This window comes from Epinephelus fuscoguttatus, linkage group LG7 (assembly GCF_011397635.1).
Source record: "Epinephelus fuscoguttatus linkage group LG7, E.fuscoguttatus.final_Chr_v1".
NCBI classification, from domain to species: domain Eukaryota; kingdom Metazoa; phylum Chordata; class Actinopteri; order Perciformes; family Serranidae; genus Epinephelus; species Epinephelus fuscoguttatus.
Window position 1 is genome coordinate 3,629,030 of NC_064758.1, and position 27,288 is coordinate 3,656,317.

Consider the following 27,288-nt stretch of genomic DNA (forward strand, 5'->3'; position numbering starts at 1 on the left):
GATACATGGTTTTCACTGGACATTAAGGGTATGAAAAACTGGCACCTAAAAATTAGCTAAAGCTGTCTGTTAAAGGTACAGTATTTATCTCAGAGATGTAGTGGAGTAGAAGTATATTAAGTTGCATAAAATTGCAATACTCATGTATAGTGAGAATCAATTTGTGTTTAAGTACAGTACTTCACTGTACACTGCAAATTATTCACAAGTTACGATATGCAACCAGGGCTGTAGCCAGGGTTTAGAAATTAGTGAGGTCCAGAATTTGAAAAGGAGGTGTCATTTCAAAATAAAAGCTGTCCAGTGTGTTAACATGTTTACCATGCTGTTTGGGGCTTCTATTTTTTTCTCTTTGAAATTTTTACCGAGGTTCGGACATCGGTGACCTCATAGCTGGCTACAGCCATGTATGTAACTGTGATATTTCACAGTAAATTACATTGTTATCACCTCACAGGCTTTTAATGTGATATTTAACCAAATTCTGAATTTTATTGTGAAATTCATGCAGGTAAATATAGTTATTTTACAGAGACAGTTTTACTGTGAGCTTACAGTGAAATCCAGTAATACTATGTGAGCATATTGCTAAATCACAGTAATCAAATGTACATAACCTACGAAGTTACAATTAAATTCAGTAATTTACAGAAACATACTGTTATATGACAGTAATGTAAGGGGCTTTAAGTGTGAGGCTGAAGATAAATATAGTAATTTTATAACAGCATACTGTTAAATCACAGTAATATGCAGGCATAACTACTGTGAGATCACAGTATACAGCTATACAGGCCTTCTACAATAATGTGCTGTGAAAATGACTTACATGCAACTAGTAGCCATTCATTTATTGTAAATGTTCAGCCAACTATTTTACAGTGTAGGTGTTTTTTATCTGTTATTATCAAAAATATAGATGTATACTCTTATCAACATTATTTACAGGAAAAAAACAAACAAGCAAACATGACATGCAGGCATTGCAGTGAAAATTATATCTGGTCACATTGCAAAGTGAACCAAACTCAGAGCAAACAGCCGAAAATACAGAAATGAAATGTAACTAAACCTAAAACATAACCGAAATCATTGGTGTTCAGTTAAAGTCTGTTGACTGTGAGGGTTATAGCACATGATATCATTGTCATCCTCATCCTCATCAAAACACTACACTGTTTTTTTCTGAATGTCATTTATTTATTGTCATTTCAGTGTACACTGGGTTGCACAACAAAATGCAGTTGTGGTCCCTTTATGCTTAACAAAAAAAACAATACAAAAAGAAGAGGATATGCTTTTTTAATACCCGAGTGGAAGTACAATTTTTTCCACTCTGTTGTCATATACACACACAGGCCCAAAACACACACACACACACACACACACACACAAACAGGACCTATACATGCATTAAACTGAGAGATGTCAGAGTGAGGGGGCTGCCTTGGACATGCGCCCTAAGCAGTTGGGGGTTTGGTGCCTTGCTCAAGGGCACCTCGGTACTGCCCAGATGGCAAACTGGTATCTCTCCAGCTACCAGTTCATGCTCCATACTTGGTCCGGATTTGGACTTGAACCTACTGCCACACCACGAACATATGTTTTGGAAAATTGAACTGTAATGACTGTAATACATGATTCCCTGTGTGACATTCGAAATTCCTAATGTGTTCTCATCCCAAGTCACACATCACAGTGGTGTCAGTGGACTTTCATCTCTACATATGATGTGCTACTGTAGGTGTACTCCTTCAACAACTGGGGCCAGCTAAAAATGAGAAACTGCTAGCTGAATTTTTTGTACTCTGCAGTTTTTTTGTCAGTGACAAAGAGAGAGTCAGAGTTTAGTAAGTCCTTGTATTTTACCAACCTGGTCTTCAGAGTCACTCACACCAATTAAAACAAATCATTTTTTAGATTCGCAAACTCTAATTTTCACTCGCATAGTGTAGTGAAATGCTGCATTGTAGACTGCTGTAAAGGACAGCAGCGTTGCAATACCTACATATGTTCTCTGGTGCAACCCAGTCTCACTCTAAAGTAATCGAATACTAGAGCTTGGGCAGTGACTGCCAAGATCAGACACAGACGAAAAAGCTGTCCTCTCATGAAAGGTGGCTGGTCACCATTAATGTGTGACAGCAACTGGTGGCATCGAGGGGAAACGTGGCGGAACAACAACAACATAAGTTAAGGGACCAAACAATCACCAACTTTCACCTGGGAGGCCAGTGTTTGTTTCCCATGTGATTCTCAAGCCAAGCCCTGTTTTTTTTTTCTTTACGCTACCATGTGCTTGTGTTGGCTAAACATAACCACATACATCTATTGTTCCTGTGAAAACTGAAGTGTATTTTAAAAACAGACAATACATGTAACAGGCTGAAGTTGACACAGCGTCCCAGAATGTCAACAACCAATGCACCCAGGGTACCTTGCACATTATATCTTCATGTGGAAAGTCCATGACCAAACCTCAATATGTGATGATGTCGGATTGAGAATATGTTGTCTGGTGTTACAAAGAACTAGAATTACTAGTATTATTAGACTGCAAATCAACAGCATGTTATGAATAATGACAATTATTACTGTTAGATTACTGTGTCACACACTTTTTAATGGACTCAATGGACTGCCAAAGTACATGGAGTACAATCACAGCAGAATGCAGTTTTATCTACTTTCAACTGTCTGTTGATTGGCTATTTTTAAATTGAATTTCCCCTTGGGGGATGAATAAAGTTATTCTTAGTTATTCTTATTCTTATGTTTTATATGAATCTCTGATAAGATGACTGCTTCCTGAGTAGGTCACAATCATCATGTGTTTTGCCCTTCAGACGGTGGTGGTACAGTTCACCGTCCCCAGCCATTACCTCCGTCCACCATGCACCAGACCGGTCTGTCCAGCACTGACAGCAGCTCTGCCTATGGTCTGGCCTCCAACCGCCACGGCTTCTCCACCTACTCTGACTCTTTTATGAGCTCTGCAGCACCCAGCAACCACGTCAACCCTGTTAGCAATGGACTCTCCCCTCAGGTAAGATTTGCTAGATGCCTTTAACGTATATGCATTAGGATGTGTAACATTAACTCAGTGAATCAAGTAAAGTACATAGAGCTTAAATTTGATCTCACCAGCATTACTGTATTTGGGCTGAACGCAATTACCGTTTTCCCTGTAATTCTCTGTTACATGTTGGCGGATGGGCTTGTTTGCTGTCTTGCTGGAAGTTGGATTGGACGATCCATATCAATTTTATCTTTGTGTCAAGTGTGAAGACATGGTCTGGGATGTGTAAGCATTGCACATAGGCTGAAAGTGGGGAAAGGTGGCTAGCCCTCTAGCCTCCCTTAAAAGAGCAGGAGTAATTTCCATGTTACATCTAGAAACTGCTACCTTCTCATATCTCCAGGGCTGTTTTTTAAGTGTTGAGGGTGTGTGAAGTTAAGGACTGTCATCAAGTTCTTAGTCTTAATTAATCAATCAATTAAAGTAATAAAAAAAAGTTGTTATGGCGAAGGACAGATGCTCGTTCATTTACATCTAATTCTCTTCCAGGCTACACTTTTCATTGGCAACACTGTCGTCCCCTATTGGTCCATGGCAGAGACACTTTAGGGACATGCTTCAAGCACTAAATTAAAGACATCTACTGAGTTTGGAGAAACTGTCGTTCATTTGTAATCAAATTTTGCACCAGGCCATTGCACTTGTTTGGAACTGGTAGCGCCCCCTATTGAGCAGTTTCAAAAGAATTTCATAAATGTGGTTCAACATTGTCATAAAACACATCCTGCAAGTTTTGTAACAATTGGACAAACAATTGAAGATTTGAAGTCTGATTTGTGTTATGCCCCACCCACTTTTTTGCACCCCCTAGTGGTCATTTCAATGAAACTTTGGGGGTACGTTGTATGTCAACATGTTCTGCAAGCTTCGTGATGACTGGCATAAGTGTTATGGAGTCAAGTCTACTGATGTCTTGAGCCACACCTCTTTTAAGTTAATTGGTTAATAACGCCAAATAACAATGAGATATTGACAAGCTTTTGATAACTCTTCATAAACACAATCCACAGAAAATGTGGTATGAATCACAGATACTGTAAGGTTTAGGAGGAAATGTCAAAAATGTGTTTCTCAAAAACCCCAAATTGAGTTGCAATGCCCTGTACGGAGTGGTTTCAATATAATTTTGATACACATGGTTCAACATTATTATGACATATCCTGAAAGTTTTGTAATGATTGGACAAACAGTTTCTGAGATATCAACAGACAGTTGAGGATATGTCCAAAATCTGTTTTTTTTGTTTGTTTTGTTTTGTTTATTATTGATATTTTTTTTACCAAACATATAATAAACAATTAGACACCAACATACCTACAAGACAAGACACAACAGACAACACAAAATTAATCAAAGAAGAAGAAGAAGAAGAAGAATCCATTTTATTTAATGTATGTGGTGTGATGTATGATCTATGCATAACTTTCATTTGGATAATTTTATACCTCACCCATTTACAGTAGATAGAGCTGTTGTGTTTTTTTAAAACAGATTCCCACAGACCTGTAGTCATGGAAACATCTAAGTCTTTCTCCCATTAATGTTTGACGGAATATAGGCTGTCTGGAGATGCAAGGATCAACAGCTTATATATTGCTGAAACCATTCTCCTTCCCATGGCAATCCCTCTAAACGTATTATCTAAGGCCCCGTCCAAATATCTGCACTTGAGCCCTTGTGCCCCTTTACTGCGCGCTCCCACTAAGGGACACAAGTGCGTAGGGTGTCCAAATTGTCTTCTGTTGTTATCAAAGGGTGCAAACCTGCACCCTTAATGCACGCCTTCTGAAAGTGCGCATCAGACCTCACTTTGCTGGAGGATTTTACCCAGAATCCTCCGTAGTGTCGTGACGCCGTAACACTGCACAGCTGTCTGGTACAACTCACCATCTTCAAACGGTAACTGATATGTCCGCGAGCCGTTACCTCCGACTGACAACAACCGTTAGAGGAACATAACGTCAAACAACACGCTGTGTGGACTTAATAATACATGACAGGGCGTTAATAATGAAATAATATACAGTTTACAGTTGACTGGAAGTTTGTATGACAGTCCACATCACTTTACAGCTTTGATTGTTCCTTTAATTATTATTATTTTATTGCTGTATGTCTTTATAGTTTATTTTATATCACAATTTACCACAATTTATCCAAGCAAAAAAAGTTTTAATAGGAATAACGGTAATCTAGGCTACGTTAACGGTAGAGTAAAAAAAGACGTTACAGCTAATATACACATTATTAATAGGTAAATTCAAGAGTAAAATTTAATTTAATTTACCTGTTGGTTGGGCATCAGCATCAATACTTGGATCTGATGTAGATGCCACCTTCTCCTGTGGCTCCTAATCCTCCTCATCATTCACTGATTGTATCTATTTATCATTTGCAGCAGCAGTGCTGCGAACAACATTATTTCCTCCAACGCCATGTTTTGTCTCCTAGGAGATGGACCAGCTGGACCCAGACAGAAGTGACATGTACACAACTGTCCCAATTCTCCTTTTTAAACAGCGTCGGTCCCTTGCGCACTTATACCCCTCACTGCACTTTCGGCAAGTGCACTTCAGGGAAGACCTCAGGGTGCAAATGGGGGTATTTGGACAGGGCCTAAGTCTCTATTATGACCGATGTCCCTGTTCTTTGAAATTAGTGACCTCAAGATGGATCTCAACTATAAATATGAATATGTATCTCTAAAATCAAACAAAACTTTCAATTCATTAAAGGGTACAATATTCCCTTCCTTCACAATGTGTTCCAATTCATTAACTCCATGACATTCCCAAGTGTTGTTTGACAGCGTTCTGCCCCCTGCTTTTAATTGTTTGATTGTACCTTTTAGGGCATGGTAGTAATGAAGACCCATCAAAGGCTAGACGTTTTTGGAACACTTTAACTACCTCGCATGAAAACTGAATTATAGGGTTGTCCATTTTAAAGTTAATTTTAGGATGAAAAAATAGAGCTGATAAGGAGACAGACTTACTGTAGTCAAATAAAATCTTCTCCTCAATCCACTTCCAACTACCAACTTCATTCTTGCTTGTGTAGGCCCATAACAAGGGGAATCTAACATTATAAGCTAAATAATATGAATAAACATCCAGAATAGCCAATCCACCTCTTGATCTTGGTCTCATCATTTTTTTGTAGCTAATTTTCGTTGTCTTTCCACAAGAAACCTGTAAACAATTTATTAATTTATTTAAACCAGTTAGGAAGGAATTATAATGGTATGGCAGACATGACAAACAACAGGCTAGGTAAAATATTCATTTTTATAATTTCTGCTCTACCCCATAATGAAATGTGGGGTAGAACTGTCCACCTCTTCATGTCTTCTCTAATTGACTTCAGGAGGTGAGGCCCATTTAAATCAAAAATATTTTCTATAGGAGTCAGTCTGGATGTTTACTCCAAGATATTTCATGCCTTGTGATCTCCATTGGAAACGAGCGGTACCAAGCTGTGAAGTATAGGTATGATAGTTTAAAGGAATAGCTTCATTCTTGCTGTAATTCACCTTGTAATCAGAGAAATACCCAAATGCATCAATCAACTTCATCACCTGTGGTATTGACTGGGATGGTTGTGTTAGTGTCAATAATACATCATCTGCGTACAAGTCAGCTTTAGAATCATATCCCCCTATATCAACACCAGAAATCATAGCACATATGGATATATAGCACATGCCAGAGGTTCAAGAGCAAGAATAAAGAGGAATGGTGAAACAGGGCAGCCCTGCCGAGTAGACCTCAAAAGGTGAAAAGGCTCAGATATTACACCATTAGTTTTAATTGATGCAGCTGGATTATTATAAAGTGCCTTCACCCAGTAATGAAACTGGAAACCATATTTAGAAAGAACATAAAACAAATAATGCCACTCTATCCTGTCAAAAAAAAAAAATTTCAGCATCCAGCGCTGCTGAAGGGAGCTTACCTTCCAAAAACATGTAAAAATCTCCTCATATTATTAGAGGCAAGGCAGCCTTTAATAAACCCTACCTGATCAAAATGTATCAATGAGGGGATTACAGACTCCAAATGTACTGCAAGAATTTTAGTAAACAACTTCTAATCATTATTTAATAAACTCAACAGTTGGAAACTATCCATTTGTGAATGGTCCTTCCCTGGTTAGTTATATCATTAAACAATAATTTAAGGAATGGGATAAAATTGTATTGAAAACATTTATAAAATTCTATGGTATATCTATCATTGCCTGGTGCCTTCCCCATCGGGTGGGCTTTCAAGGCAGAAATTATTTCAGATTCACAGACGGGTGACTCCAAGCTTTCTCTTTCCTCATCTTTTAAGGTTGGTAAGGAAATATCCTGAAAAAAACGTAACCATATCTCTCATCATTGAAACCCTCTGACTGATAAAGCTTAATGTAATACTCTCTAAAAATTTTTATTGATTTGGGTTTGGTCAGAGATAGTTGATCCAGAGTCATCACATATGAATGGTAATGAATGTTGATTTTCCGGTTGTTTTAACCTTAATGCTAACATTTGCTTTACCTGTTTTATCACCAGATTCGAAATACTTTCTGCGGAGTCTCCTCATGGATAATCGATTGCAGCTGCTTTAAGAAGCACCTTTGCATTCTTGAGCCTTATATTACTGAGGTCCAACATATGCTGAGACTCCAATGCCTTAAGCTCTAGAATTAAACTCTCTTTCTTTGACAACAATTTCTTCTTTTTGGCTGTAGCATAACTAATTATCCATCCCTAGAGGTTGCTTTGAAGGCCTCCCAAACTATTTGCACTGAGGACACAGAATTTAAATGAACATTTATATACTCTGTTATATTCCCGTCTTATCAACATCCCAAACTCAACATCTTTTTTTTTTTTTTTTTTTTTTTTTAAAGATATGTTTTTGGGCATTTTTGCCTTTAATGGATAGGACAGCCAAATGTGAAAGGGGGAGAGAGAGAGGGGGATGACATGCAGCAAAGGGCCACAGGCTGGACTCGAACCCAGGCCGCTGCGGCAACAGCCTTGTATATGGGGCGCCTACTCTACCACTAAGCCACCAACGCCCTGAAACTCAACATCTTTAAGTAAAGAATTATTAAATCTCCATAATTTACATTTAATATTGTTTACAGATAAAGAAAGGAGGACTGAAATGGGGGCATGATCTGAATTAATAATATTATGAATTTTATAGTCGATAACATTCTCAATCACAGAAAGCGATAAAAGTAGATAATCAATCCTAGAATAGGAGTTATGGGCATTAGAATAAAATGTATATTCTCGGACATGTGGATTTACAATATGCCAAATGTCAGACAAAACCAGAGAGGTCTGTAACTCTTTCACTGCTGCTGAAAGTGCAGCATCAGATACAAGAGGGCGGCCAGATCTATCCACTACCGGGCCACCGACCAGGTTGAGGTCTCCTCCCATAAATATTGGATCTGCAGTGAATTGAGAAAGGATCACATTCAACCTGGACAGCAATTCAGCTTGTCCTAAATTAGGGGCATAGACATTCACTAGAGTGCAGTTTTACGATTATTACGATTATTATGCAATAATTAATTTCACACTATAAATGTGTAAAATCACATGAACACTCCTTATAGATCTTTAAGTTTCATTTATTTCCATGCCAACATAACAAAAATAATATAGCAACAAAGAAAAGTAACCAAAAAGTGGTGTGCGGACTCTACTTTTACTACATGCCTCTTTGTGGTTCAGTAGTCTAAGTTTTTTCTAGGATGTGTGTGTCTTTTTGTTCTCTTTAAATTACAATTACACAAATAAATTGAGAGCATATCTCGTGCAGTGTTAATAAAGAATGAAACAGACATCGTGCTGGAAGGACAAGTCCAACATTTACTCAACACAGATGGGAGGAAGCAAAAGGAGGTAATACTAATGCTAAATGTTCACTGACTGAGGACCTTGAGAAGACATTACGTATATCTTCCACATTGCACACTGACACTGAAACAGTCTGATGACTAAAAAAAGGATTTGAACTTGTAACAGTCGAATATATGAAATGTGCCTTTAACATAGCATATACTGTGTCGCCTAGCAGCAACGTCATCAAGCAGTGCCTGTTATGATTTGAGTCTGTTGAGCGCACCCAACGCTGGTCGGACGTATACTTATGTGCTCCTGCTTTTTCTTTTATCTCTCAACACAACAGTGATGGTTATAAGTACGTGTGGTGACTATTTGGTTCATGTATGAAAATGTAGTAGCCGTACAACCGGGCTTGGTAAGGTTGGAGTGTTATTAAGTTGATGTAAAAATAAACGACGAGCATTTGTGAAATCCCACACTTGTGTGGACGTGAGTTTCTGCCTGTCGTCTCACTCCAAAGAGCTACACGAACCCAAAACCATTACAACCTCATGCTGTGTGCACACAAACTGCAAAACTATGCAAAACTATGCCTTAGCTTGTCACGTTGCACTGTAAGCCCAACTGCCAACTGAGATTAACGTATTTTAACCCATTTACTGTGCATTTACCTTTACTTGTGCATGTAAAGCCGGGTGGTTGTCCCGCAGGTGTTGTATCATGTTGCTCTTGTTTGATCCTTTGGCTGCGATATTTTTGCGGCATGTTTTACAAACTGGAAAGCCGTCGTCAACAATGACCCCTTGGTCATTTTGCAATAGCCAAAATGATACCACACGGCTGACTTTATCCGTCATCACTTGGAGACGCGGCTTGTGTAACTTTGTTTTCGTTCCGTGCAAGTTGCGCTGACCTACTGTATGTATGAATAATTAACCGTGGCGTTTAAAACCACGGTTAATAGTGAAATCAAGTAATCCCTAATTTCCCTAATTTCATATACCCTTTACCATAGTTGCGTGGACTATTGTTGACATTAAGAGGTGAAATATTAACTTAAAAGGTCCGACACTTGCAGGAGAGAGCTACCTTGTCATCCCTTGTGGTCACATGTTTTTTTTGTTTGTTTTTTTAATTTTCAGTTTTTTAATTTTATTTTATTAATTCAAAATGCCTGAAAATCTAGTCAGGCGGACTTTAATGGACCTTGAGGCTTTTTTATAGGGCACATTCAGCTGAACTTGCGTATTGAATTTCAAGTCAATGGACTAATAATGTGAGGACCATGGCCTTTCCAAAATGGAATAATTGGGCCTTAACTATGGTGCCACTGGCTAGTTGGCGTTATATTTGGGAACTGCCCACTGGTCCAACAGCCCATTGGTCTGACATGCCATTGTTCCGACCATATTAAACCCATTGTTCCGATGTCCGTTCCGAAATCATCATGATGCCCTGTGGTTAAGGTCTGGTTAGGTTTAGGCACAAAAACCACTTGGTTAGGGTCAGGAAAAGATCATGGTGTGGGTTAAAATGAAAAAGAAAGTGGCAAACACATAAGTCGTGAGCCTGCTTCGCCTCAAGCCTTTCCCAGCTGACCCAGAGCCGGTCGCGGCGCACCATCAAGGTAGAAATACGCCTGCCGGGAGCCATTCAGCACCGCGGACTAATGGGATGTCGGACCAACACTGTAAACCCGAACAAGTTCAGAATATTCAAAAAAAATTTCGTAACCGATTACATAAGAACTTTAAAGTTATGGTAATAAATTTTTCGAGTTACATTATTGACATAATCTATATTTTAAATTCAATATAATTTTTTTAATTTCTTTTAACTTAATATTTTAATTTTCTTCATACTGAAGTGATTTGATTGAATGATGCTTATTAAAATTAAATTACATACTCAAAAAGATTAATTGTACACAAATTATTACATCAATAGTATCTAATAAAAATATTACACTTTAGTGAACTCAAATACTCAGAAAATCAGTCAAAATATTTACCACTTGCCAACTTAAAATGTACAAGACTCCCTGTTTTCAGTTTGTAATGCTCAAAACCAAAACAACTGCTATGGACCAGGGGTCCAGCTGCTCGCCACTCAAGAGAGGTGCCCCCCTCCCCAAAGTCATGCAAACAAATGTAATGGTGCAAATTCAGTTGTGCAGATATAGTTGTGTACATGTAGCTGTAGTCTGTAATCATGTATGAATGATTGTGCAAGAGAAACATCATTCATGCAATAAAAGCTTCTCGACTTTGTTCCAATCAGTATTCAAGTTTTTTTTTTTAATTAAAGTATGAAACAGCATACCTTTTAAAAAGGCATTAACAATTGTTTTTTTTTCTTTGAAGAACAATATATTGGGCTTAATAAAAGCATGAAATGTCACATAACATAAAAGTGCAACACCTGGAGTCGAACTCTTAACAGTTCTTTTAAATACATTTTAACAGCCTGAATTTTGAATCCTTGGGGATGAACAAACTTTCCCTTCTCTGCACTGTTTAAAAAAAAATGCCCATGCATATCTTATAAAAGTAGCAACAAAAATATCTAAAATATACCAAATAAAACAGAATGCAATAAAATAAATACATAAAGAAAATACAATGAAAAAAAATTAAATAAATACAAATTCAATTGCAATTAGCCATCAGGGCATACTGATGAGTGAGGTAGATGAGGCAGTACAACAAAATAAAGTGAACAAAAAATATACCTCTCATTTTATGCTTATAAGAAGCCAACTGGGCATATGCGTGGACAGAAGTGCTTTTAACATTTGAACAGACATTATCTGTGTCTTAAGAACATCCTACAATACACCATGGTTGTTAAAGTACCTGTGCTTGTTAAGGAAACAATACTGGATATGGATCACATTTATGGGTGCCTGCACTCAAATTTCTCAGCTTGTTTACTCTTTCAACAAGTCATTTTTTAGGGTCAGTAGGCACGGTTTCAGGGGTTTGTTATCATCGAGACACATGAGCAGTTTCTGAAAAAATGTGAATGTGTGAGTGAGTTTCTTTGGGTAATCTAAATGCAATGCATAGATTAAACCAAACAACAGTACAAATGCATCAGCCAACCTGGGAAGCTCACTCACAACTTCATCCTCAATCACAATAGAAATGCTCTCAGGGCTGACGTGGATGGCACCAGTAGTGTCAGGGACCACAGATAGGAGCGCCAAAGGAGTGTCAGCAGTGTCCAGCTCATCTTCACTCTGCAAAACACACAAAAAAATCAATTATAAGGACAAATCCAGAAAGATGTGACACAATCCTTGTTTGTAAAGCCAAAATATATTATTTATTTTTACTATGAATGCTTAGAATGTATTACAAACCCAGAAAACAACAAAACAAAATAGTAATGTAAAAATCAAACATCAAATTTGAGCACAGTATTGAGATACAATGAAAATTAAACTAAATTCAAACAATGGCAGGGTTCAATGCAACTAGTTTTGGTGTGTATCGGTCAAGCTCACAGTAAAACTGGTTGCGTGGATTCACATTTGTGATGCGATGGAACTCAGCAAACACCTGCACATATACAAATACTTAGGTGTAAAAATAACATGGATTTGTCAAATAATTTTTTACATGAAATGCTAAATATCAATATTTTTTTTTTACTATTATTAATTAAAGTAACACTATTTATTTACCTGCATTCGTAAGGCCGGCCAGTTCTCCAAGAATTCCCACACCTGTGGACTCCCTTCAACAATGTGTTGACGGTGAAGGGCAAAGGTTGTGTGCATGAGCTTTTCTATTAGTATCTGGTCTCTTTCAGTCTTTTCAGTCTCTTGTATGATTTGTACTCTCATTTCCTCCAACGTTGCCTGATTCTCTCCCCTGGGGAAGTTCGGAAGGTAATTCACCTCAGCTCTTCTGGCTCTTTTGATGTTAGAATGGGGAGAATCATTCTCAGGGTTGGTTTGACTCCTCTTGCCTGCACTAATGGAGACTTCCACACAACCAGATGTGGCCAACTTATTTTGATAATTCCCTATCTTAAACTTTAAGGCAACCTTCCATCCATACCATCCACTCTTACTTCCATGTTCTCTGAGGCATGGATGAGCTGTTATTAGAGCTTCAGCAGCCATACCCACTTCCTTGTCATGTGGATATGGCTTGAAGTTGTACAATGTTTCAGCCATGTTTTCCAGGATATTGTGTTTTTGGGCTCTTGTTAATTTCAGTGTCATCCTTGAACTTTCAAAGGCAGCATTTCCCTGTGCAAGTACATGCTCCACTTCATACGAGAAAGTTGGCACAGGGAAACAATCTGGCTAGTTCTTCTGACGCTGTCTTAAATTTACATGTGGGAGTATGTCTGTATCAGAGCTTCCAGTGGAGGATGCATCACTTTCAGATCTCACCACTTTCAATGTGCCTTTCTCAGGGAGCTCCTGAATATCCATAAGAACACTGAGCTGTCCATTGAAGTCAGGATCCTCATACTGAAGGGTAAAGTCACAGTCCAACCTTGGCTTAAACTTCTCTTTCATTATATTCTTGAGGTCTTCTACTGACTGTGGTCGCTCGGTTAGAATGAGCTTCATGGCAACATCTGTTGCAACACATACACGGAGCACAAATTTCTGGGGAGTAGTCATATCTTGACATGTGTTGATGTACTGTAATAAAAACAAACACGGTAAACGGAGTTAGTTTGATTGTGATTAAGAATCATCTTAGAACAAAGTTATTAGCTGTTCCCCTTAGATGAGCTGAAATTTCAGTGTAGTAATATGAACCGTTTTGGTGTTGAGAGCAGTCTTCCATCTGTTTTGTATGCAGAGAGAGGCAATGTGTCATTGAGCTCTGTTAAAGTGTGGACAGTCAAGTTCCCTGGTGAAAGTTCATTAAGATCGCAGATGTTCAATGTAATATGATGTGTGTCTCTTGCAAAGACAGACAATCTGGTTATCGACAAGGAGAATCTGTTCAATTTTGCAAAACTGAGGCAATCCTCCCTCCTGTCCCACAGACACAAACATCTCCACACCATAATCAGTTCCATCAACATTGACACCTGATGTGTGGTAAATCATGCTGCTGTCTGTCATGCGTCCAACATAGGCCTTTGCAACATCAGGAAGCCCCGATACCATCACAGATGAGACACTTGATGTCTGCTGGTGAGGTTTGATGAAGGATGGGGCACTGAGATGGTATGCCAGCATGTGTTGGTGTCTGTTTGCTAGTGTTTTTAAAACATTCTTGAAGTTTTGTGTGTCATGTACTAAACGCTTGAAAAAGTGGTGTTTTCCCTCAAATCTCATTGTCCACAAGTGGACAAGAGGTCCAAAACAACGTATGAGGTCAGGGTAATGCTCAGTGTAGTGATGCTTTGGTCTGAGTATGACATCAGGAAAAACTTCCTGCAGCATGTGTCTATGGTCCTGTATCTTCATCTGCAAATACTGGATGGATTCGTCTGTAAACACTGGGCAAAGCATCAGCTCTACTACCTCTTTCAAATCCATGAGTACTGTCCATGCTCCATCCTGCTCTGGAACTTTACTACCAGTAATCAATGTCAGTAGTCTGAGCAAAGTAGCATTTTCATGGCCATTGCCACCAATCGTTTTCTTCACAGTGAAGGTCTTTGGGATAGGCTGAGGTCTGTCAACCTTGTCTGTGTGCTTGTATGTGAATGACGGGAATGATTTTTCTGTTCAAACACTCCAGGGTGAAGTATTTATGATGGATCATTTTCCCAATATACAGGGCAAGCTCTACAGGCACAATGCCCTCAAGAAGATCGTGCAGGACATCTGGTGGGAAAACTGTGACTGTATGAAAATACTGTAGACCCTGACTCAGAACACAGTCTCCCCGAACACCACTCTGAGCCTGACTATCCCTATGCAGTACGGCATCAACATCAACATCATGACTGGCTTTTGTCCTCAGACTGAATTCTCCACCCCCAACATCATGAGCCTGAATTTGGTCTTTGGTAGCTGTGCAGAATCTGCAAAAATATTGAGCTCTGAAACACTTTGTAAATCCTGCTAATGCATGAGCTGCAAGATTATCAGCCACGACATACAAGACTGTGCCTTTTACTGCTTTATCAATGGACTCAATAAATACACTGTCTTGCTCCAGAGTTTGGATATCTCGTAACAGAGGACCAAACAATCTTTCGTAGCCAACCCTCTGAACATCAGACACCTTACATAAGGCTGCTAACTGAAGCACATGCAATGATGATCTATATTTACTCGGCAGATCAGCAAATACCCAGTAGACTGAACATAATTTATGGACTTTCCGTGATGTTCCAAGTGGGTTTGCTATTTCAAGATCATCAATGTACAAAAGGAGTGGTAGCTTTAGATCATCTGAGGTAGAGAATAATTCATTCTCCTTGTAGTAGGAGCCATCTTGGTGGCTCATAAAATGACCTTTCTGTGACATCTTTGTTTCTAGAATTTTGTCCAGAATGTCTGTATGTTTGAACATTTTCTGAATCATGTCAAGAATAGGAACATGAACTGCTGTGTGTCCTGGCTCTAGCACATACTCTACAGGCTTCACCACAGGGTAGTTTTTCTCTACAAATGTTTTCCTGCTTTTGGTTGAAGATAAGTCTCTACTTTTAGCTGTGGCGTTTACAAGAATGTTGCTTTCCAGAACAGCAGTAACTACCTCATCTAGAGTATTTTCACTAGCAGAGATGTCATGATGTTCTAAGACTTCTCTAACAGATTGCTTGACAAGAGGCTGGGACAGAGAAAATATTTGTGTCAGATGCTCCACTATATCCTGAGTTGCCAGGTCAGACACATGAAGAATTGTTTTCATCTTTAAGAATAGTGATGCTAAATTTTGGTGCAGCTGTGCTCTTAAAGTGTCTGTGTCACATTGACTCTCTACCTCAACAGGGTCAAAGGTGTCTGTGCTCTCACACTGAGCAGGTCCCTCCCCAACATTTTCACCAGCAGGTGTGACTGGCATACCATTATTTTCTGAACACATAATATCCATATCAAAATCTGAACTGCCTGCATGGTTTCTGCTTTTGTGTGCATTGAAAGATGAGTACCCATTTGTGCTGTAACTGCAGTTACTGTATGGGCATACTACCATCTTGTGATTTCTTAAATGAGTCCTAAAATGAGAAAATAGTGATTCCTCAGAAAATGGCTGCCAAAAGCTGCACAAGGGACATGTAAAATGCACATCCTGAACGCGATCCATCAGTCACATTTACTCTGCCTGTATCACTATGAGACCGTGACAAATGAGCTTTAACTGCATTAAATGACTGGAACTTGCACTTTCAATCCATTTATTCCTGCTCCCTATCATTGAAACTTTTTTTTGTAAACAAACATTCAGGCAATATCAACATAGACAACTACAATCCAACTTCAGATGGATTTGCAGTTAGTCAGGATAATTTTACTTATTCTTGATCTATTGTTATATTTTGTCAATAGTTCATAATTTCACTTCTTATACAGAGATCTGCAGATTTAAAACATACCTTGAACTGCTGTAGAAGAGGTCACACAAATCCTGCAGGGACAGATTAAACAAATGTCATTTCCAAATCATGATGAATGCCATAATCAAATGGTGTTTTTAGTACACAATTACTTTACCCACCAACACTGTTGCTCCTTACTAGGGAGAATGACAAACTGGTGATATCAGGTGATACTGGTGTTTCGTTCTATGGGACTATAACACATAACAGAGAGCACAAACAATGTAAAGTTGCTTAAATACGTAAATGATTATAGTACATGTGTTATTTTGTCAGTTCCTCATCAGCGAGGGCAACTCCCTTAGACTCACTCACCACATATATTTTTTTGCAATGACGATTAGAAATTCGATTAGAAAATAAACTTTCAAATATGCAGCAACTGTATTTATAAAAACATTTCACAAGATTTATGAGACATGTCCTCGGCAGATTTTTAATCGCACAGAACAGCGCTTTCCACGGCGCTAGGCCTGAATTAATGTTAACGACAATGAAGTAGCAACATAGTAATGTAACGACACTAAAGATAACTGCTAAGTTAGCTTTAGTTTAAACGAGCTATAAATATGTGTAATATCGTAACATGTAACTTCGTCATACATATTCACAGCGTCTGACAAAGGATAACTGACATTTTTGGAACTTTTGTACTTACCGGTTTGCGCGGCAAACTTTCAAATCCTGAAGTCCGGGTCCCAGAATGTAAAATATAGATGATAACACAATTTTTGCAACAGCACGGCGAAAAAATGTGCGTTGTTAACAGTTTTTTTGATTAATTTGAATGTTTTTCCCCCTTCGTTCATTCCGTCGCATCGCTCACTATATGGTCCAACCATCTTGAATTTTCTTGATACGTGCCCTGAATGGTGAGGCGTAGTGACGTCAGACGTCACGTCCCCTCACGTACGTCTGTTAACTTAGACGTTACAAGTTAAATGATGGTGTTCACTCAGACATACTGACCTCTGTGAGATCAAAACGACGTAATTCGTTAAAAATATAGAAGAATACTTAATGTTTCAGTGTTGGGTGAACTTTTTACCGACTTTGATTTAATTGCCCGCAATACTTATGAGTTTGTAGTACTGTTCGGGTTTACAGTGAATGGGCTGTTGGACCAATGACATGGACCCGTTATATTTGTAGAGCATTTCCGAAGAAAAAATAAATAAATAATAATAATTTATTATTGTAATTACTATTATAAATAACAATAATAATAATAATGATAACAAAAACAACAACTATAATAATAAGACAGCACAAAAACAATAATAGTGTTTCAGTCCCTCAGGCTTAAACCCCTAATAATTAACAGGTTTCATTCCATGCCCATTTTTTTGCAATTGTTTTGCCACCTCACTTGTCCATTTGAATGAAACTTTCAGCACAAATTTGTGGCATTCCCTTTCTGCTGAGCCCAATTTTCAGCAATTCTGTCACATTCACAGTCCTGCCAGTGTTTCTTTTCTTTTTTTTTTTTTTGCTGTTTCATCACTACTGGAAATGGAACTGTAGCAGGTATCTCACTGTAACTATCCTCATTCATATTTTAAAGGGCCAGTGTGTAAAATGGGTTGAAAACAGTGACATCAGTGGTCATATTCTAGATTGCAGGGCTCACTCCATGGCTCACTCGCTCACCCCTCCCGTCAGGTAAATGACAGTGGCCTTGTAGGGACAAAAAGCCTTGCGCACAAGTTTTTCAGGAGTAGGTCTATCTAGCGACGAGGTGAATATTTATTTAGAAATCTAAACCGTGTTACGATATTGTAATGAATACGTCACAAGCAGTAGACCAGAGGAGTGTTTGGGAAGAAGGCCAGTTTATTTGAGCACTCCAAAAACTCTGGTAAAAGACTCCGTCCCAAACTCTGACTCTTCTAAAGTAACAGACACACTTCATACACACATACTCGTTTACCATACTGAGTGGGGGCCCCCTCCCCTCTCTGCTCCACCAATCTCCAAGTGTGGTCCATTCGCAAACTTTAGAACTAAAAAAACTTTTCACTACTCTCTATCGACAAACTACTAACACTCTCTGCTGTTTCCTTCTCCTTCTTCCTTCCTTCCGCTGTCTTCGTTGGTTCATTTATACACGCGAAATGCGTTCTCTGGCTGGCTGGATTGTCCACTGGGTCTGCCATACATACATGGCGGTGCAAGATGGCGATCTCTCTAAAGCAAGGTCCTTGCTATATATATATATAAAAGCTTAGTTATAAGGCTACGAAAACCAAACAAATTTTATTTTATAGCGATTATACACTTGTATAAACATATTAATGGGTAGAATATTCAGATTCAGATATTACACACTGGCCCTTTAAGAAGGCATCTAGTCGCATTGGTGTAAACTGTCAGGTTTTCAGAACTTTGCAAAGTATTGCAAGTAGCTGCAAATTTCAACTCATCTTGTTGAGGAGTTGTTTGTTTGAACTGGGTTCAATGGTTCTTAAGGCTTTTGTCAAGTACATTGAACTGGACTTGACTGGACAAAATTGCATTTTCTTAGACCTCTGGCTGATTCAGCCCTGGCTTGAGCTCTAATAATAATAATAATAATAATAATAATAATAGTAGTAGTAGTAATAATAAATATGGTCATGAGCGGCAATTCCAGGCTTCAAGCCAGCATGGAAGATGGAAGCTAGGTAAGATGAAGACCTTTGACAGTTTATGACACCTATGTTAAAGGTAAACAACAGGTTTTATGACAATCAGACAGATGCTTATTCATTAATGTCCAACTCGCTACTGGGCCATGCTCTTCTTTGGAAACTCTGTTGCTTCCTATTGGTCAACTGCAGAAACATTTTGGGGACATTTAATTGCTTAGTTAAAAAGTCTACCAAGTTTGTTGATGTTTGAACATTTATGGCCAAATTTTGAGAAAGACCATTGCACTTGTTTGGAACTGGTGGTGCCCCCTATTGACCAATTTCAAGATGATTTCACAAATACGGTCCATCATTTAACATACCCTGCAAGTTTTGTAATGATTGGACAATCCAGGCCTATTTTTTGCATTTGTGGTGCCCCCTAGTGGTCAATTTGAATGAAACTTTCAGGATGTGTTCCTGGTACCTCTTTGGACATTGCTTGCTGGGTTTGAGATGATTGACCAAAAGGTTGTTGAGTTATGTGCTGAGCCACGCCCCCTCTGAAGTTCATTGGTCAATATCTTGAAAAAGCAATGAGATATCTAAAACAGTTTAAGTTTTGGTGATGAAATTCTGAAAAAATATCATATCATATCATTCTGCTGATGTCATGTATATTGTCAAATATTTTGATGAGGTTTGGTTAAAAATGAATTGAAATAGAAAATGTGCATACAGTACAAATTTACAAGATAATGAACATCACTGTGAGCTAACCCTTAAACCCATCTGAACACCATTTAATACATTTGACATTTATTATCTAAAGAATTTCTGTGTCAATTATGGTTGAATTTAGATGAAAACTTTTGGAGATATAGGTGTTAATTCATTTCGCATATTCTTAAAAATATAGCATGACAGACTTCTGAATTGACAATACATTTTGTCAAGCAAAGTGTTGTCACAATTGAGTGGATGTGCTGAAAAAATTTCAGCTGTGTATGACACACTGGTGATTTATTATGATTTTTTGAAGTATAGAATGTGAAATGTCTTAAAATTTAGATTTAATGTTATGCCATGTCCTTTTTAAGCAATGAGACATGACCCTAGATGATGTAAACCATATTTGGTACAAATATCTCTGACTAATTATGAGATATCTACCTTTTTTCATGTGTAGTGCCAATTGAATCAATTGAATCAAACTTTCAGGGTATGATTCAGTTACTTATGTAGATGTTTCCTACAAGTTTTTTGATGATTGGCTCAATGGTTAAGGAGTAAAATCCATTAATGTGCTGAGCCACACCCCCTCTAAAGTTAATTGGTCAATATCACCAAAACGCAATGACATATCAAAAAGCTTTTGATAACTTGTGAAGAGCTTTATCCCATGATGGCCCTCGGAAAATTTGGAAAAAAAAATCAGACCTACAACTTAGGAGATGTCAAAAATGTGTTTTTCAAACAATTCAATATGGCAGACAGTCTAGTGGGTGGACCTTGAGGGATCTTAAGATTTCCGTAGAACCCATGCTCCTGAACATGTGTGTTGAATTTCAAGGGTTGTGGCCTTTCAAACCAAAATTTCTTCAACCTTAATTATAGCACCCCCATCTGGCCTACTAGTATTATATTTTTTTTGAGTACCATTTGCAAATAACTTTCAATCATTAGTGAGAATGACATTTCTCTATGATGTACTGTCTCACAAAAAAATTTCCGAATAATGATAATAATAATAATAATAATAATAATAATAATAATAATAATAACAATTATAGTAGTTATTCCTTCAGTTTCAATAGGATCTCATAGGGTGCTCCAGCCCTAAACTATAGGTTCCTGGTAATTTCAGTGCCAGAGAATGTTGGGCCTTGGCACAGTCATGCTTGAGCCCTAATAACAAATCATTACAAAAACAATGGGGTTTCAGCCCTTCAGGCTTTAACCCCTAATAATAAACAAGCACAAAAACAATAGCTTGAACCCCTAATTAATTTTATCCCCCATTCCTGAGACTGTGCATTTAACTACAATATTCAGCCCCATGACTCCTGAAGGATTCTGGCTTGAACTTTCAACCACAAAGATGTTCATTTGAAGAGAAAATCCTTTCCAATCTTCAGGGGGATATTTAGAAAAGAAATAATCTCGCTGACTAATGACTGTGATCATTAATTTCAGACGGCGTGTCTCATTTTGTAATTAATTAACAGATTTTGCTGTCAGTGCAGGCTGCTCTTATGAATTGTAGCTGTTATCAAAGTATCATATCCTGTAGTCCTTCTGTCTGTGTGTGACATTTGGTTTGATAGAAGGAAAAAAGACTATTCTCTGTGAACTGGTTATTAGACCAGTGGTGAATGTGATTGAGTCAGATCTGTTTGATTTTTGTTTGACCAGATAAACCTGTGTGGCTACAGAGAACAAAATGATTGCAACTTTCTGTTATTTATACATAAACTATTCTGAAAAAAGTACAGTATATGAAACAGATATTATGTGAAAAAATAATTTCTCTCCTCCTCTTTCACCTGCCTTGAATGGCATTCACTAGTCTCAACAACAATCAATCAGAGCCATATAAGGTCATCTTTAGCAGAAACGTTTCGTGATGGTTTGTTATCGTTCACTGGTGCATAGTAAATATGCTCTGTTCTTTCTTTCAACATTGGATTCTGTTGATAATATGCTTACTGGTTAATTATTATTAGTTATTAATTAGTGTCAAGACAGTCTTCTGGTTTCCCTTTCTGAATGATGATTACAGTCCAAAGACAAGATATTAAATGTTCAACCTGATAAACTCATCACAACGTCATCTGAATGGCAGCAGATGTTGCTCCAAAACCTGTATGTACTTTTCAGCATTCATGGTGCTTTCACAGATGTGCAAGTTACCAATGATGACATGGAAACTAAAACACCCCCATACCAGCACAGATGCTGGCTTTTGAACTTTAGGCTGGTAACAACCTGTATGGTCTTTTCCTGTAGCCTCGAGGATTTCCAAAAACACTTTGAAATATGGACTCAGACCACAGCACACTTTTCCACTTTGTGTCAGTCTATCTCAGATGAGCTCGCACCCAGAGAAGTCAGCAGTGTATCTGTTGTCGATATATGGTAGAGTCTTACCTTGCATTTGTAGATGCAGAGATGAACTGTGTTTACTGACGATGGTTTTCCAAAGTGTTCCTGAGCCCATGTGCATATGTCTCTTATCCAATCATGCTGGTTTTTAATGCAGTGCCAGTGAGAGATCATGAGCATTCAATGTTGCTTTTCAGCCTTTCCCCTTATGTGCACAGATTTCTCCAGATTCTCTCAATCTTTTGATGATATTATAGATTGTACAACAGTTATGACAAAGTAATTTGACTGGACAAGAGGCATTCCATATACTGTAGACTATAACATCGCTCAGACTTTTAACTATAGGTGTCACGTTTACAAGTGTTCTAAACTGTTAATTACATCAACGGTAGATTGTTTTCTAATGTTACCTTATCTTTTAATAAACTTAGCAGCCCAGTGATGAATATAGAATTGACATTTGAGTTAAATTATGTTGCGGAGAAAGTAGTTTTTAATCAATCTGCTCTCAGTGTCCCTGAGGCAGCCATTTGTCAGCAGCAGCTCCTGGGGTGCTGAAATGGTGGCTGCCTGTCAAACTGCCTTCACCAGGCTGACTAACAATAGACATTTACTGAACCAAAATAGTTTTCATGTCAGTTCCACAGGAAGAAATCAACAGTGTTTGTGTTTATGATTCATAGATTTGAATTCCTAGCCCACCATAGGGATGAGGGGAATCCACTGCTCACAGACAAACTGGCACCTGATCAATCAATGTAGAAAACAGTTAATATGTTAAGAACATAAACAGCAGGATATTTGTATAATAACACTAACATTATAAAAAGCTGTCTTTGTGCATTATGCTTCTCAAGATTGTGACAGACAAAAGACTAGCCTAAAAAAACACAGAGGGTCTCTGCGGGGGGTTATCATGGAGACCACTAAAACCTTTTCTCTGAAGCATAAGTTGAAAACAACATGAGACTGTTTAATTTCTGTTGAGTGACACTTAACAAAAGTCTTGAGTTCCCTACCATAAATCAAACTTTACCAGAGACCTAGCTTACACAAAGTAGCAAGCTAATGCGAATGTGTTTATGTTATGTTTATGTTTACTCCAGCTGATATCTGTGGGGGAGGGGGATTCAATTCAATTTTCCCCTAACCAAACACTAGAAACCAACACATCTGCCTAAATCTAATCTTTAAGTCCAGACTAATGCGTTGCTATGCGTTGCGTTGCTTGCTATGTGTTGCAGGGGTTTTAAGAGTGGAGCAGTGAAGTATAAACAAACAACCATGTTGGGCGATTTTTCGAGGCTGTGTCGAATTAAAATAGTTATGAGAGTAGCATCTATTTTGACTTTGATGATCACCATTGTTGTTATTACTCCTAATTGGACCCGGTGCATCACATGACAATAGCTTAGTTAATTAGGAGATTTGAAAGTAGCTGCTCTAAATCAACCTGTTGCTGTGTTCTACATTCTATGAATAAATAAAATCTGAAACACTTAACACTTTGACTGTGGTTTGAATTTCATCCAAGGCAGTCAAAATTGATATCAACCTTGGTCTGCAAGAAAACTAGATTGTATTTCATTGTTTTTGCAGCCGGGTGCAGCCATCTTTCAACAAGCTAGTTGGTGACATCACTGGGTTGGTTTGTCTCTGTTGTCCACTTGTTCTACTACATACTATCATACATTAATATATTCTTAGAACATATGGTACCATAATTACTGTTATTATTATTATTTTATTATTATTACTAAAATTAATATTATTGTAGCTACTGTCATTTCTGCTTGCCCTGCTTTTCTCTCTGTCACTGTCTCTCTTTATGTATCATTTTGTTATATGGATTACTGTAAATTTATTATGTTGATCTGTTGTGTTCACACATGTCTATTGCATGTCTGTTCATTCTGGAAGAGGAATCCCTCCTCAGTTGCTCTTCCTGAGGTTTCTACCATTTTTTTCATGTTAAAAGGGTTGGTGGGGGTTTTTTTTCTTATCCGCTGGGTCCAAAGAACAGAGGGATGTCATATGGTGTAAAGCCGTCTGATGCAAATTGTGATTTGTGATATTGGGCTTGATAAATAAAATAAAATAAAATAAAGTAAAATAAAATAAAATTGAATTGAATTGAATTGAATTGAAATTAACTGAATTGAATTGTTCGCCAGTAGGAGTTGTTGAGCTAGGCTTGGTAAATTTGGTACTAAGTAGCATGTTTCATCCTTTGATGGTTGTTTTATTTTCTGACAATATGTTTTTTACAGCCAGTGTAAGAGATGTTTTTATTTGAGTAGTGCACAAATTTACATGAAATCATGGAGTGCCCAAGAGATGGGACACAGGTTCCATTGCCAATGTCTCTCGGTGGTGATGCATGCACAGGGTGCAGGTCCACCTGTTTGATGGAAGAATTGGAGTATTCTATTACTTATGGATAAACAATACTAGAAGAGAAGCCATTACGAAAGTGGTAGGGAGTAAACCGATTAAAACTCTTGGTTAATGATCTAAGATGAAGCTAACACCATTAGCCAGCCTAACGCTATAAGCTAATTATGTTGCTGAGGAGGGAGCTCGTCACTTCCAAAATTTTACTGAAGAGTCAGTAAGATCTTGGTGGTGTCGCCATATCAAGGATAACGGTCTACTATGTACGCAAAGAAGAGCATGGGCGTACAAACACTGAACCAAACTGGAACCACCAGCTGACCGGGCCACTCAAATTCAGGTGACGCTCAGCTCTGATCGTTCTTCTGATGACTAGTTATGCAGTTTGTTTATTTTACTGATGTTTCATGATGCAGAACATTTGACTCTGCGTCTATATGTGGGAATGATGTTGATCATGATATAAGGAGGCTTGTGGGATGTGACAAGGGTCAGGCTAATGTAAGCTAAGTTAGCTGCGACATAATAACATTAAAACATTTGGTATGGAAAAGTTTTTATGGGGGTGTGGGTTGTCAACCTGATTTTAAAAAGTAGTTGAAGTAGTCTGAAGTACAGTGTTCAGGGCTGCCCCTGACCAAATTGGGGCCCTAAGCGAAATTTAATTTGGAGGCCCCCATCCCAAATGTATCATAGGTACAAAATGACCGTACAACAACTTGCCATTTAACTTGACAACCTTTACTGGCAATAACAAATGTACTGTAGATACAGTAGTTTGGCTGTATGAGTCAAATAAAATAAAAAATTCAGCCTGAAATAAATAAATAAATATTAAATAAAAATAACTTCAAACTGAAATAAATAAATAAATATAAAGAGGGAGACAGGTTTTTCCTATTTAATCTTATTTTGTTATATTTCTCCCTCTCCCCTCTCTGGAGGCGTCCGATCTCCCTCAGCCCTCCGCCTCTCCCACCTTAATTAAACAGTAAGAGGTGCAGTAAGAGCCTGTTGTCTTCTGCTTTTACTCTTCTTCCCTGTGGTATTATTAGACTTGTATTTATTGAATAAAAGTCACGAACTAAGTTCTGCTAATTCAGTGAAAAACAATTAGCATAAACAATTTCCCATAGATTCATCACAATAAAAGTCTCCTGTTATTTTGTTATGTATAAACCTTTATTATGAATCTGCAAAACAAGGAAATGTTGAGTTTTCGAGCAGCAACTTCACACAACTTCTAATATAGCTGATAGTGAATATGAAACAGTAAAATAAGGCAGATATCTACAGTAAAACAGAACACAGGAGAGAAACTAAACACCAAACCACAGAGATTCAATTAGAAGCTACAAAAGTACTGAGAGCTGAACACACAGAGACTTTTAAAAACACCTTTCTCTCTGCTCTCCTGCAGACAGTGAGTGGAGTCTCGCAACACACACAGCTTGTTTGAGGGAAAAGCGGGGTCATTGGGGTTGGCTGCAGTCAGCGAAGCCTCACCGCTACCCACTTGAGGGGGGGGCGGGTGGCCTGGCTTTTGGATCTACTCCGGAGAAGGTCCATCTCTGGCAGAGCTCGGCGTGGCACGGCGTGTCTCAACTGATAGTGGAAACGCAGATCAGTGTGGAATGGCCTGACTCAACATGGCCAATTGTGACAGAGAAAAAGACTCACAAGATTGATTACAGTGTTATATCTTGCCTGAGGTAAAAATCACACAAACAGCAGTTAAATTGTTCAGTGTTTCATCTCCACTTTAAGGGCTCTAGTTTCCCGGTGCGGCGCAGGGTGGTGCAGGGTGGCGAACCCCGTGCAGAGCTAGTTTCGAGCAGCGCAACCCGAGGCGCGCTCAGTTTGGTAGTTTGGCAGACCGAGGTGTGCTGAGATGGGTGTGGTGGCGCAGCAGGGGGAGGTGTCGACAGATCCAGCTTGGCGCAGTGACAATTTCGTGCCAAAAGGCTTTGCCGAAGGTGCGCTAAAAGCTCGCCAGCTGAAACCAGGTCTACTGTCAGCGCAGGCGGAGCGCAGCCGGTGTAAGCCGAAGTTTGGCTGACCAGCGGACAGTGCGCACACGTCACCAAAACCTCACAGGCAGGTTTCCAGAATGTCAGGCACATTAACAATGGAATAAATAGCCACAAAAACCACTATTCAATGCAACTATCTGCAATCAGCACATAAATGTATCTCTATGTCGACTGTCCCGTCACATCTGATGTCAGATCAAAGGGGACTGGCACCGTTTGGCACCGTTTGGCACGTTTGGCACGCGTAATGGAAACCCAACCTGATTTGATTAACAACAGCTGCAAACGAATGAGTTCACATCCCTCTCAGCCAACCACAAACAGCCACAGCATCAGATAGGGAGTATATATTCAGCATCTGTCATCTTAGAAAAGTCAGAAGAAAAGAAACAGAGTGAGACTGCGAGAGAGAAAGACATAGAGCGCGAAACGCAACACTGATTTACAATTGTGGTGACCTCCTCCCAGGCTACCTTTGCATCATCAGCCCGTGGAGGTCTGCTCGCAGTTCGTTAATATTCGGACACTGTGAGCTTGGACCTCCCGGACCAAAACATCAGTTTCCTCCTGGGAGAAGTTTGGCCATCTGACGCTGCTGCTCTCTTCTGCCATGGCAAATTGAGTAAACTCTCATTACACCTTCGCACGGCACATTTAAGGGCGAGGAGAGGGGCTCAACT

The 27,288-nt window shown here is 38.7% G+C and overlaps 1 protein-coding gene across 2 annotated transcripts in view; it reads left to right on the forward strand.

Moving 5' to 3' along the window:
• Positions 1-27,288, forward strand: part of LOC125892000 (paired box protein Pax-7-like) — a 267,516-nt gene that overhangs the window by 126,121 nt on the left and 114,107 nt on the right. For both annotated transcript variants that reach the window (XM_049581694.1, XM_049581695.1), the window contains exon 7: positions 2,847-3,046. In XM_049581694.1, coding sequence (XP_049437651.1) covers positions 2,847-3,046 — 200 coding nt within the window. The remainder of the gene's footprint in view (positions 1-2,846; positions 3,047-27,288) is intronic.